The sequence below is a fragment of the Carassius carassius genome, chromosome 49 (genome assembly GCF_963082965.1).
Source record: "Carassius carassius chromosome 49, fCarCar2.1, whole genome shotgun sequence".
Classification (NCBI taxonomy): Eukaryota; Metazoa; Chordata; class Actinopteri; order Cypriniformes; family Cyprinidae; genus Carassius; species Carassius carassius.
The window spans coordinates 14,831,167-14,845,516 of record NC_081803.1 but is presented as its reverse complement, the minus strand read 5'-3'; the positions used below and the strand labels follow the sequence as shown (position 1 = coordinate 14,845,516).

Genomic DNA, 14,350 nt, shown 5'->3' with positions numbered 1-14,350 from the left:
AAGATCCCTTGTATGTTACCTTACCGCCAAAAAACAGGGGGTTCAAAACTAGTTCAACATGTTTAGCAATCAGAATCCTACTCACACATGGAAGCAATTAGAGAAAGACACGATGGGGCTTTTTTTACAGTGCAAACACTGCTATCAAGAAACAGCACTCAGTGGGGGCAGCCAAGCATGCTGTGACTGGCAGGAAAAGTCCCCCCATGTCACCACTGTGGATGTTTATTCTGTTTTAATGGTTTGTTTAATTCAATGACAGAGTTAAATAAAGCTTTGGGCTTTTAAATCGCACAAGGAGTCGATTATCAAATGACAGGTCCATGCAAGCGAATTTAAAGTGTAATTGTGTGTAGGGATGTAACGATATTGACGATATCGCGCTATCGCGGTGGTAAACGTGTCTCAATATCGTCGTGGTTGGGTTACAATATTAAAAGGACAGGTGTCCGTCAAAAAGCAAGAGGAATAAACACAGTCCCGTGGAACAAATCATTGTTAACTACATAGACCATGATCCTTTGCACTGCGTCGTCACAACAACCGTTGTTAAGCCAATAGGATTGCACGCTGCACGGTGTCCACACAAACTCACAGCAAGCCAGCATGGCCGACAGCGATACTTGTAAGGATGAAAAAAACAAAACCAAAGTTGAGATTGTGCCTGCCCCTGCAGCTTTTAAATCAGATGTCTGGAAACATTTTGGTTTCGCCGTGTCAAAAAACGCAGATTCTCTCATAAAGAAAGTCCTGTCCGGTCAAAAAACCCTGAAGGAGGCATTTTCAACAACTATGCCAACAGCGCAAGGGCTCAAGAAATCACGAGGTACATCGTGGAATACATAGCGTGTGATTTACGTCCCTTTTCTGCAGTAGATCTTTTGATCTTTCTAAAGAAAAACTTGAACATTAGCTAAAGGATAGTTCAGTGTTTTTTGCCAGACTATTTAAGCATTTTTTTTTTACTGTTTTTTTTTCTTCTCCCTTGCAATGTAGATATTTTGATCTTTCTGATGAAAAACGTGAGTTAAATGATAGGTCAGTGTTTTTTAAAAAGCTTTTTGACTGACTATTTTATTTAAGTTTAAGTTATGTTCCTAAATACCAGTTTTAAAAGGCTGCTTTTATTTGCCTTGCACATTTAAACCTGACTTAACTTGATCTTTGTTTGCACTTAAAGGGAATTCCCTATTGTTTACAATTGTTCTAGTTGCTTCTTAACTTTGAACATTGCACAGAAGAATCAGTTATGCAACCAAATATTACTATACAGAATATTGATGTTCCTGACTACAACTTGCACTTTAAAAGCACTATGTGATCAGCATTTTATGTTGTCATGGATCCATAAATACAACAATAAATTGCCTGTTGACTGGCAAAAGCAGAATAAATGTCAGTATTTTTTCGCTATTATCATCACAAACACTATCGTGAGCTATTTAACAATACCGTGAGCTTTTCCACAATATCGCAATAAATATCGTACCGTGAGGTCAATATCGAAATTGTATTGTACCGTGAGATTTTGATATCGTTACATCCCTAATTGTGTGTAATTATAGGTATTAGCATGCATATAATTAATGTAAATTATTTTCAAGTCAACATGAAGTCAAAATGACCTTTTTGATGCATGTGCCTTGTAATATTTAAAACAAACCACTATTGAAAAATGTCATCTTAAATCAAAATATTATTTCTTGTGTCTCCAAAAATTACTTTTCTTTTCAGTTAACATCAAAAAATAGCAAGGATCTCAGACTGCCTGACCGACATCCCAGTTTATGATGGCTTTATCAGCTGACATTTGCACTACACAATATCAGAAAGATCAGACCCTTCCTAACAGAGCATGCAACACAGCTTCTCGTCCAGGCTCTCATCTCTCTGCACTGGCTTCCAGTCGAGGCTAGCATCAAGTTCAAAACATTGGTGCTTGCCTACAGAACAGCCACGGGCTCCGCACTCTCCTATACGTCTACACCCCACCCAAAAGCCTGAGCCTTGAGCAGCAAATTAGCAGAGAATGATTTCTGAAAGATCATGTGAAACTGAAGACTGGAATAATGACTGATAAAAATCCAGCCTTGCCATCACTGGAATAAATTACATTTCAAAATATATTAACATAGGGCTGGGAGATATATCTAACGATATGATCATGTGCACCTAGTCAGTAAATCCGGTTCCATCATTAGCGCTAAATTGCCAACACCTGCTTTCAAATGGAGCGGCATTTAATAGACAGAGCCGTAGATCACTGACAAGCTACGCACTATCGCGTTCATTATCAAAGGCGATCATATCATATCGTTACATATATCACCCAGCCCTATATTAACATAGAAAGAAGTTATTTAAAATTGTAATAATATTTCACAACATACTACTATTTTTACTCATAATACACATACAGTACACATACAGTATACACATAATAATAACACATTTTATTTGTAATACACCTTTCTTAATACTCAATCGTACAAACAAAATAACAAGTCAATCAAAACTACAAATATCAAAAATAAAATCATTGTAATAGTCACAAATAAAATGCTTCAGTAAAAAGGTAAATTTTCTTAAAACAATTCAAGGAAGCAGCATTCCTAAAAAACACGAGTAATGCATTCCATAACTTAGGTGCGTTATAGGAAAAAACCCTCCCGCCCCCCCATGGTTTTTAATTACAACGAGGCTGATACAAGGAAAAACAACCAGCAGAGCGGATAGAGCGAGAAGTTGTGGAAAGAGTTACCAAGTCGCAAACGCACTGCTTTATATGTTAAAATTAGAGTTTTAAAATCAATACGTGATTGAACCAGGAGCCACTGGAGCATTGGGGTAACGGATGGCATGAGGATGTATAAGTCGAAACTCGTGCGGCTGAGTTTTGAATATACTGTAGTCTCGTAACAGAAATTATTGGTAAACCCCCCAAAACATGATACTTTTATATAAATACTTACCACTGGTTAGCATCACCTTCTTACTCACTTTCAATTTTACCAAAAAAAAACCGGCACTGTTCTCAGATCAGTAGTAACAACGACTTTCTAATGAAGTGGTCAAATGAAGCCCAACCACTGGGCTTGTTTTGCAGAACATTAAAGTGACTCTGGGACCTTCTAAAGCTCAGAGGGGATTCTGGGTAGGCCTGAGTCCAAGGCATGGGAATAAAAAACTGCTGTGAAGTCATGAGTTTAATTAACACATTCCACTAATATCTAATCTCCCCCCACCAACAACCAAAGGACTAAACCAACACAAAAGGTCCCCAAAACAATAAACTTCAACACAACCTAAAGCAAAGCAGCATGCAGAACACGAGTCAGCCAAAATCAGACACTCAACACAAACAACCTAAGAAAGCTGCTGATAAAAAATGTAACACAAACAAACACACAGCCATCCCCTCTGCATAGTGTTATGCTACTATGGCATCTAATCCCAGCAGTCAGGACACGCAGCCCCTCGTGACCCAGGCATTCCTGATCACTTTGACGTGACAACAGGCAGTGTGCCATGAGAGAGAGCAGCAGGCACGGATGCCATGCAGAGCCTGGATGCCACGGGGCGCGGGGCCCAATCAAAGGCATTCTTGTTTTGATTGAGCAGGCAAGACCTCTGATTATATAACAACACAGGTCCTGTGTCCTAAGAAGTCACCTCAGCCCACAAAGCCATTCTTCATTCTTCTTTTTTTTCCTTCTTCCTCCACTTGCTCCTTTATTTCTGATTTAATTCCTGCTTCAAAGGTAAAGTCAAAAAGGGAGACTCAGAGGAAACAATGAGAACATTTCCTGTGCGTTTTCTTTTTAGAGTAACTGAGAAACTATGCTGCAAAACCCTATGTTGTTTTCTTGTACTGAAAGTGAAAAGGTAGAAACTTGAAGCATAATGAATCTTAATTCTGTATTTAAAAGGTTATTAAAGAACCCCTATTTGAAAGGTTTATAATTTGGTTTTAGGAGTCCCCAACAACATGGTTTACATACATGCAAGGTCAAAAAACACTTTCATTTTATTATGCTCCCCTGTGTTTTAGGGGAAAAAGTAGTTTTACACTTATGTTAGTGAACTGGGCCCACATCTTGGTGGTAAAGACCCAAACAATAATGGTATATGCGTTAGCCAAGCACAGACATGGAGTACTGAGAAAACACAGCAGTTTGTAACTTTGTAAATCAACACGACTCCAAGTAATAAGAACAGCAAATATTCTATATAAACAACACACAAAACCACATATTTTGCACAATCGACTGAACATTTATGCAAAAATTATTAATCACACTTATAGGTTATGATTCGGAGGAGCAGAGGTGGGTAGTAACGAGTTACATTTTCATTCGTTACATTTACTTGAGTAAATTTTTTGGGTAACTAATACTTTTTGGAGTATATTTAAAGATGGGTACTTTTACTCTTACTTGAGTAATTTTTTGGGGAAAAATCTGTACTTTTACTTCGTTACTGTGGGCCACGCTCCTCTCGTTACTTTATCTTAACCACATCAACTCTGGGGACCCACCGGTGGGTCCAATATTGCATATGCCTAATTCTCAAAAAATCAAAATAACAGCTGAAGTGGTTAATGCAATAAATGTTATAAATGCTTCAGTTTGATCCAAACGCGCCGTCTACTTTTCTCTGGGCAATGAGCGATGCCCATTCACGAAAGATTCATTCTTTTGAGTCAATTCTGTTCAAAGGCTTGTTCAAACCAGTTGGCTAACCATTGAATTGGTTCATGAATCAGTTTGAATGATTCGTTCAGTATCCTGCCGCGTGCGCTGAGCGATTGAAACTGTTCACTCAGAGTTGTAACGTTTAAGAACAGATAGAGCGTTGAAGACGTGGCTTGATCTGCACTGAATTAAAAGGAAATCTGCAAAGGCTATTATTTGCTTGCGATGAAGATCTGTATTGGATGTACACCACGTGCGCTGTCTACGGTTCAACAGGTAATAACTTGGGCTACACTCGATTACAATACACGATACCACTATGACATTAGTTTGTTGTACATGTAACTTATAACAGAGGGGAACCAAGTTGAATGCAGCTTCCAAAAGACAAAAAATAGCCGAGTAATATTTTCTATATTTGATACAATCACACCGGCGTGAGAACTCAGTGAGTCATATCATTAGCTGCTAAATTCAGATCTGTGTTCGCTGGCTGGCGGTGAGCCAGAGACAGACGCATTTTTACAGCAGTGTGAATTATAACCAATCACACAGGATTCTGTTGAGCTTATTAAAGCATTGGCCAATCAGAGGTGTTCCGATGAGTCATCGCTGAAATGCCGGTGCTTCCTTCACTCCCTCACTGACGGGATACCTCTTTCTGGCGAATTCTCTCAATTCGTATTAAAAATATGTTATGGCATGACACCTATATTATTTAAGTAAACAGACAGGTTTTTTACATTACATAAAATTATTTAAATTACATAATTAGGCTACTTTGACCATCGCATATTATAATTATTAACAATTTATGAAAAGTGAGAATACAGATATTTCATTATATAGTTCATGCTTCTGGGAATGTTTCTAATATAAAAAAAAATTATTATTATTCTTAATAATGATTTGCCAATATGCTGTGGCTGCTGTGTGTCACATGACGACCCCCCTATGCCTAGACACAATTAATAATGATTTCCACAATATTTACGCTTGTAGAAATATACATTTGTTTACATTTTGCAGAACAGATGAAAGAAGATCCGTCAATGTGCAGTTGGTTCGTTATGTTCAGATGTTCAGTAACTTAGTGGTTATGTTAGGAGTTTTCACTCTTCTTTGTGTCAGAGGTTTTTTATACATATATAATACATACTTATATAATTTATTTCGTGATGCAAATCAGAATTTTCATCAGCTGTTACTCCAGTTTTCAGAGTTTTGATCCTTCTATACCAGTGCTGGAAAACGTTTTGCTGCTTAATATTTTTTTGGAACCTGTGAGATTTTGTTTACAACCCGAATTCCGGAAAAGTTGGGACGTTTTTTAAATTTTAATAAAATGAAAACTAAAGGAATTTCAAATCACATGAGCCAATATTTTATTCACAATAGAAAATAGATAACGTAGCAAATGTTTAAACTGAGAAATTTTACACTTTTATCCACTTAATTAGCTCATTTAAAATTTAATGTCTGCTACAGGTCTCAAAAAAGTTAGCACGGGGCAACAAATGGCTAAAAAAGCAAGCAGTTTTGAAAAGATTCAGCTGGGAGAACATCTAGTGATTAATTAAGTTAATTGATATCAGGTCTGTAACATGATTAGCTATAAAAGCTTTGTCTTAGAGAAGCAGAGTCTCTCAGAAGTAAAGATGGGCAGAGGCTCTCCAATCTGTGAAAGACTGCGTAAAAAAATTGTGGAAAACTTTAAAAACAATGTTCCTCAACGTCAAACTGCAAAGGCTTTGCAAATCTCATCATCTACAGTGCATAACATCATCAAAAGATTCAGAGAAACTGGAGAAATCTCTGTGCGTAAGGGACAAGGCCGGAGACCTTTATTGGATGCCCGTGGTCTTCGGGCTCTCAGACGACACTGCATCACTCATCGGCATGATTGTGTCAATGACATTACTAAATGGGCCCAGGAATACTTTCAGAAACCACTGTCGGTAAACACAATCCGCCGTGCCATCAGCAGATGCCAACTAAAGCTCTATCATGCAAAAAGGAAGCCATTTGTGAACATGGTCCAGAAGCGACGTCGTGTCCTGTGGGCCAAGGCTCATTTAAAATGGACTATTTCAAAGTGGAATAGTGTTTTATGGTCAGACGAGTCCAAATTTGACATTCTTGTTGGAAATCACGGACGCCGTGTCCTCCGGGCTAAAGAGGAGGGAGACCTTCCAGCATGTTATCAGCGTTCAGTTCAAAAGCCAGCATCTCTGATGGTATGGGGGTGCATAAGTGCATACGGTATGGGTAGCTTGCATGTTTTGGAAGGCTCTGTGAATGCTGAGAGGTATATAAAGGTTTTAGAGCAACATATGCTTCCCTCCAAACAACGTCTATTTCAGGGAAGGCCTTGTTTATTTCAGCAGGACAATGCAAAACCACATACTGCAGCTATAACAACAGCATGGCTTCGTCGTAGAAGAGTCCGGGTGCTAACCTGGCCTGCCTGCAGTCTAGATCTTTCACCTATAGAGAACATTTGGCTCATCATTAAACGAAAAATACGTCAAAGACGACCACGAACTCTTCAGCAGCTGGAAATCTATATAAGGCAAGAATGGGACCAAATTCCAACAGCAAAACTCCAGCAACTCATAGCCTCAATGCCCAGACGTCTTCAAACTGTTTTGAAAAGAAAAGGAGATGCTACACCATGGTAAACATGCCCCATCCCAACTATTTTGAGACCTGTAGCAGAAATCAAAATTGAAATGAGCTCATTTTGTGCATAAAATTGTAAACTTTCTCAGTTTAAACATTTGCTATGCTATCTATGTTCTATTGTGAATAAAATATTGGCTCATGTGATTTGAAAGTCTTTTAGTTTTCATTTTATTAAAATTTAAAAAACGTCCCAACTTTTCCGGAATTCGGGTTGTAGGATTATTTGATGAATAGAAAGATAAAAAGAGCATCATTGATAGTAAATCAACATATTGGAATGATTTCTGAAGGATTATGGGACATTGAAGACTGGAGTAAAGGCTGATGAAATATATATATATATATATATATATATATATATATATATATATATATATATATATATATATACAGTATATATATATATACACAGGTCCTTCTCAAAAAATTAGCATATTGTGATAAAGTTCATTATTTTCCATAATGTAATGATAATAATTAAACTTTCATATATTTTAGATTCATTGCACACCAACTGAAATATTTCAGGTCTTTTATTGTTTTAATACTGATGATTTTGGCATACAGCTCATGAAAACCCCAAATTCATATCTCAAAAAATTAGCATATCATGAAAAGGTTCTCTAAACGAGCAATTAACCTAATCATCTGAATCAACTAATTAACTCTAAACACCTGCAAAAGATTCCTGAGGCTTTTAAAAACTCCCAGCCTGGTTCATTACTCAAAAATGCAATCATGGGTAAGACTGCCGACCTGACTGCTGTCCAGAAGGCCATCATTGACACCCTCAAGCAAGAGGGTAAGACACAGAAAGAAATTTCTGAACGAATTTGCTGTTTCCAGAGTGCTGTATCAAGGCACCTCAGTGGGAAGTCTGTGGGAAGGAAAAAGTGTGGCAAAAAACGCTGCACAATGAGAAGAGGTGACCGGACCCTGAGGAAGATTGTGGAGAAGGACCGATTCCAGACCTTGGGGGACCTGCGGAAGCAGTGGACTGAGTCTGGAGTAGAAACATCCAGAGCCACCGTGCACAGGCATGTGCAGGAAATGGGCTACAGGTGCCGCATTCCCCAGGTCAAGCCACTTTGGGCTACAAAGAAGCAGCACTGGACTGTTGCTCAGTGGTCCAAAGTACTTTTTTCAGATGAAAGCAAATTTTGGGCAGGGTCAATGCAGCTAGCTATCAGGAGATTTTGGAGCACTTCATGCTTCCATCTGCTGAAAAGCTTTATGGAGATGAAGATTTCGTTTTTCAGCACGACCTGGCACCTGCTCACAGTGCCAAAACCACTGGTAAATGGTTTACTGACCATGGTATTACTGTGCTCAATTGGCCTGCCAACTCTCCTGACCTGAACCCCATAGAGAATCTGTGGGATATTGTGAAGAGAAAGTTGAGAGACGCAAGACCCAACACTCTGGATGAGCATAAGGCCGCTATCGAAGCATCCTGGGCCTCCATAACACCTCAGCAGTGCCACAGGCTGATTGCCTCCATGCCACGCCGCATTGAAGCAGTCATTTCTGCAAAAGGATTCCCGACCAAGTATTGAGTGCATAACTGAACATAATTATTTGAAGGTTGACTTTTTTTGTATTAAAAACACTTTTCTTTTATTGGTCGGATGAAATATGCTAATTTTTTGAGATATGAATTTGGGGTTTTCATGAGCTGAATGCCAAAATCATCAGTATTAAAACAATAAGAGACCTGAAATATTTCAGTTGGTGTGCAATGAATCTAAAATATATGAAAGTTTAATTTTTATCATTACATTACAAATAATGAACTTTATCATAATATGCTAATTTTTTTAGTAGGACATGTATATATATAATTTACACACACACATAACATAAATTTTATCTATATATCTAAATAAAAATAGACTCAGTATATATGACCCAAAGTAACTAGTAACTAACTACTTGAGTAGATTTTTTATCCAATACTTTTTTACTCTTACTCAAGTAACTATTCAGACTAGTACTTTTACTTGAGTAAATATTTCTATAAGCACTTTTACTTTTACTTGAGTACAGTTTTGGGGTACTCTACCCACCTCTGTGGAGGAGCAAACTATTCCAAACAAACTGGGCACTGACTTATCTTTCAAAGACAACCGGTTTTCGAATCCCACATGAAACTACAGCATTTGTGGAGGGGGGTTCAAGTTTTCACTGGACGTCCATGCAGAAGGTAGGTGGGCATTATGCAAATATGTTAACTTGTGACGTGTTAATATGCATTCAAACAATCCGTCCAAAACAGCGCTAAATATAAAGGAAACCAGGCTGAAAAGTGATTACACTGGCATTGCATTTTCAGTCAATTATTCATTTCAGTTTGTTTAAAACACTTTAAAACACATGCTCGGTCATATTCAGTGATTGTCTCTGAAGAGCGTGAGCATTCACGTTGTTTTCACACATTCATGATAATGTTTTGATTTGTCATGTTTATGTTGCTGTGTTTAGTTATACTGAATGGATCCATGTACTGTTGTAGATTTATGCAGTCAGCAGGTGGTTGGTTTAGGGTTTTTTTTCACGTCTCCACGTGGTACTGTTAAGTATTGCAACTTCGCTTCTCTAAAATGTAAAAAAGCTCTTTGCTGTTGCACTGTACACATACTATAAAATTCAGATTTTTCTTTCATCTGTGCTTATATGGGGTCTTTATATCATTTGGTTCTAAGGTGTCCTTTTGGAGTTTCTAAGTGTCCTTTTTCGGAAAGACATCTAAATTTATATTGAAAAAAGCTCGGAGAAAATACTGATTTTTGAGAATTAGCCTTCAATCTTTTGGTTTACTGCTGGATATAGCAAATAATTACAAAATAAACATTTGAAAAAGATAAATGGTCCATGCTTAATTTTATGAAGTGTGCGATCACAAAAAAAGAGTTTGATTAGATAAAAAAAAATAATTGATTGACAGCCCTAATATATATATATATATATATATATATATATATATATATATATAAAATATTTTATAAATCAAGTCAATGATATAAGAACAAACGCCTTTGTCAAAACCTTTGAAATATGAATAGCAATATCACTGGATAGAAGTGAAAACAGACATGTAGTGTAACTGAAATCATATATGCCTATTCTGGACTTTTTTTTCCACTGGTCTGAAGGATGACATGATATGCTTGTAGTGTCTTGCCTTAAAGGTGCCATGTGCAAAAATTGAGCTAAAAATATTCAATAAATGACCTACACGCATCAAAAGTATAAGGAGAAATAAGGGCGATGATGTCATTAAAAAAATGTCAAGTTATAGTGCTGCAGAGATATCAACCTTAATTAGCATTAGCATTACTAGCCCCGGCCCAACAGGTGTCGTAATACCAGTTTCGGCCATGGGAGGCCGTATGCGGGCAACATAACCACCAGCCAACCTGCAATACACTAATAACTTGCACGGCTTGTAGGCATAATCTAACCTGATGTCAATCATGTGGAAAGTACAGCCCACTACTTCATGTGACTTAAGCCCTTGCCAAGAGACCACCACCCGCTACAGGGAATTGAACTACTGGTTTCGTCTGGTCAGAGGAGAACTGGCCCCCCAACTGAGCCTGGTTGCTCCCAAGGTTTTTTTCTCCATTCTGTCACCGATGGAGTTTCGGTTCCTTGCCGCTGTCGCCTCTGGCTTGCTTAGTTGGGGACACTTCATCTACAGCGATATCGTTGACTTGATTGCAAATAAATGCACAGACACTATTTAACTGAACAGAGATGACATAACTGAATCCAATGATGAACTGCCTTTAACTATCATTTTTGCATTATTGACACTGTTTTCCTAATGAATGTTGTTCAGTTGCTTTGACGCAATGTATTTTGTTTAAAGCGCTATATAAATAAAGGTGACTTTGACTTTGACAACACATTTTACTTTCATTATGTTATGAAGGCAATTCCTCAATTATACATTCATGATATTAAAAAACACTCACAATATTGAAAAAAATATTTAATAAAACTAAAGCTACTACTCTTTGTAAATTAATAATTGTGTCAATGAGCAGCTAGTTGTATTTGCATATCTACAGTATGCTTTGGTGTCTATGAGTGTGTTTTGAACAGTGTGAACTTGACTCTTTAGACCACCAAGGCAGTAAAACTATGATACTTTTTGATCTTTCTAATGCACACTATCCCACAAGCATTTAGCCTCTGTCTATTCTTCATCTTGTCTATTTCTAACAAAACCACACACACACACATACACCTATCCCATGGGTTTTCTCCAGACAGTTCCTGTATTGCTCATCAGAGCATGCAAATTTAATACAAACACACACACACACACACACACACACACCCACACACACACAAACAAAAATACTTATGGACCAGTGCCATTTTCCCACACATGCTAAAGTTATTTAGCATCCATCCACTGGGATCATAAGGAAGTTTTTTGTTTAACTAAACATGACCCTGAAATTCCTTCAGTATGGTCCATGTCCTCCATTCTCAAACTTAGTCATAAGAAAAAAAAATCACAAAGGAAGCCCTTAAACATCTTACTTTTTTCTCCTAAGCAGCAATGAGTTCAGATGGTGAGCAAATGGATACTTTTGCTTAAGTATCAGATTTTGCTCTTGGGATAAAACCCAAGTGATTTTAGGTGAAACATCAGAGACAAAGTCAATGCATAAAGCATAAAACATAACTGACATATAAGAGTATGATTTCTTCAAATAAAAAAGAAAATGAACAGTAAAACAGAGTAAAACAACAACTAGGCAATATAAAAATATTTATCTTAGTTTAGTATGACTGTTAGAAGAAAAACTTTTTTTTTTCATACATATACAATATATTTTAACTTTAAAAGTTAAAAAATGAGCCATTTTGGCTTCAAAATAATTTGAAGATACAGATTCTGGTACCTCTAGGCATCGGTAGACAGCTGTGGTTATAGGTAAAATCTTAAAACCATAGTGGAGTTTCCCCATCAAACATTCAGCGTGATTTATCCGTCTTTTAGAAGAGCCTGTTCCAGAGCCGCTCCTCTCTGCCACTGACTTCAGCTGTATGTTTCTCTTTGTCTACACTTAAGCTTTTGACTGTAACGCTTACTGTATGTGCCAGTCCCTCTTCAGCCCTCCCCTCCAGTCCTCTGAACAGCTGGAGTATGTACAGTCTTCAGCCCCCCGCACCCCTCCTCATCCGTGAGCATGTGAGAAAATGAACATGTGCTGCTATCTTCAGGGCACCATCTATCATATGCACACACACCCGCAGCTGGAGATGCAACCTGTCGGACTGCCTGTTCCCACACATTGACAAAATTTGGTAGAGTGCTAGAACAAATCTCCCTCTCTCTCTCCCTCTATAATACTTATTATAGTGTAAAAATAAAATCCTAATGTAATACATTTCTGAAACTATCCAATAATATAACATGGCTCAACAACATGTGCCAATCCATTCATAGACAGAAGCATAAGTGCACATTGTAACATGTTGTCTATAAAGCAGGAGTTTCCAATATTTAAAAATTATATACAAGACATTGAAAAATATTTTAATAATTCATTTTGACTTAAGTACTGTACAAATGACAATATAAATTTAGTCAGAGTGAAATAATAATGTACCTAATTTATGATCTGTTGCTACTTGTTTCATCACAACTTTATTTAATTTTTTTTTTTATCTTTACAATACCAAACTTAATACGTCTCACACATTATAAATTAAAATTAAAATATACAGCTTCCTTTATATTTTAGGGATTCTTTCACAAGGGTATGATCATATTTGAGGATCAAAAGGTTTGAAAAAACCTGCTTTAAAGAACTGTTTTATAGTCTGTTATTGTCTTTTTCTCACTTTCTTGTGCAGTTGAGCGGTGAAATGATAGGAGGAGAAATAACACTGGAGAAGAATGGTTCACAAAAAAAAACAAGAGAGAGAGAAAGAGAGAGATCAGAGGGTCAAGTGTGGGCTAAGTGGCTCTGGGCACACTCCCCAGAGTCCTCACACATTCCCTTCTGGGAAAACGACGAGGCTGCACGTGTGAGGCTGTGTGTGTGTGATGGGAAGAAAGACAGCAGTGGCAGACAGAGGAATGCAGGAATCATATGGCTTGTGATAATCGGCAGTCAGAACCAAAAGAATAACCATCTATTAAACAGCAGGCTACTTTTTATTGGACAACTGCTAAAATTTCAGTTGATAGATTTTATGCATTTGTGAAAAAATTGTGCGGGATGCAAAATCTGCATTATGTTACTATGGAGATGCCATGCTGTATTTATTATATGTGACCCTGGATCACAAAACCAGTCTCTGTCGCTGGGGTATATTTTTAGTAATTCTTTACTAAAAACATTGTATGGGTCAAAATTATCGATTTTTCTTTTATGCCAAAAATCATTAGGATATTTAGTAAAGATCATGTTCCATGAAGATATTTTGTAAATTTCCTACTGTAAGAATATCAAAACTTAATTTTTGATTAGTAATAAGCATTGCTAAGAATTCATTTGGACAACTTTAAAGGCAATTTTCTCATTATTTAGATTTTTTTTGCACCCTCATATTCCAGATTTGCAAATAGTTGTATCTCAGCCAAATATTGTCTGATATGTCTGGGCTTGGGCGGACCAAATAAAATAAAAAAAGACTCATGTATCACTATTACACACTGTACCTTTAAGCAACAGAGGGCAACCAAAAGCAAGAGAGAATAATGTGACAGCCCACTGAAACTATCTTAAACAAGAATTAAACAGAATGGCTTAGTAACACATGTCGTATTGAAACAAATATCATTAATGCAAGTATTAATTAAGATACACACACAAGTCTAGGTCAAAAATAGTACACATACTCTCAGTAAAAAAGCTACAAATGCTGTCACTGGGGCAGTACCCTTTCAAATATGTACTTTTTAGAGGTAAATAGGGTACAAAGGTGTACATTTGGAAAAGATG

At 37.2% G+C, this 14,350-nt stretch overlaps 1 protein-coding gene across 4 annotated transcripts in view; it reads right to left on the bottom strand.

Moving 5' to 3' along the window:
- LOC132132123 (stAR-related lipid transfer protein 13-like) overlaps positions 1–14,350 on the bottom strand; it is a 56,712-nt gene that overhangs the window by 18,745 nt on the left and 23,617 nt on the right. Inside the window, exon 1 of one of the 4 annotated variants that reach the window (XM_059544401.1) lies at positions 12,299–12,434. The exons of the other annotated variants lie outside the window; for them this stretch is intronic. Within the exon in view, the coding sequence (XP_059400384.1) occupies positions 12,299–12,308 (10 nt within the window). The 5' untranslated portion in view covers positions 12,309–12,434. Of the gene's footprint in view, positions 1–12,298; positions 12,435–14,350 lie in introns of those variants that run through there. 4 annotated transcript variants of the gene reach the window in all.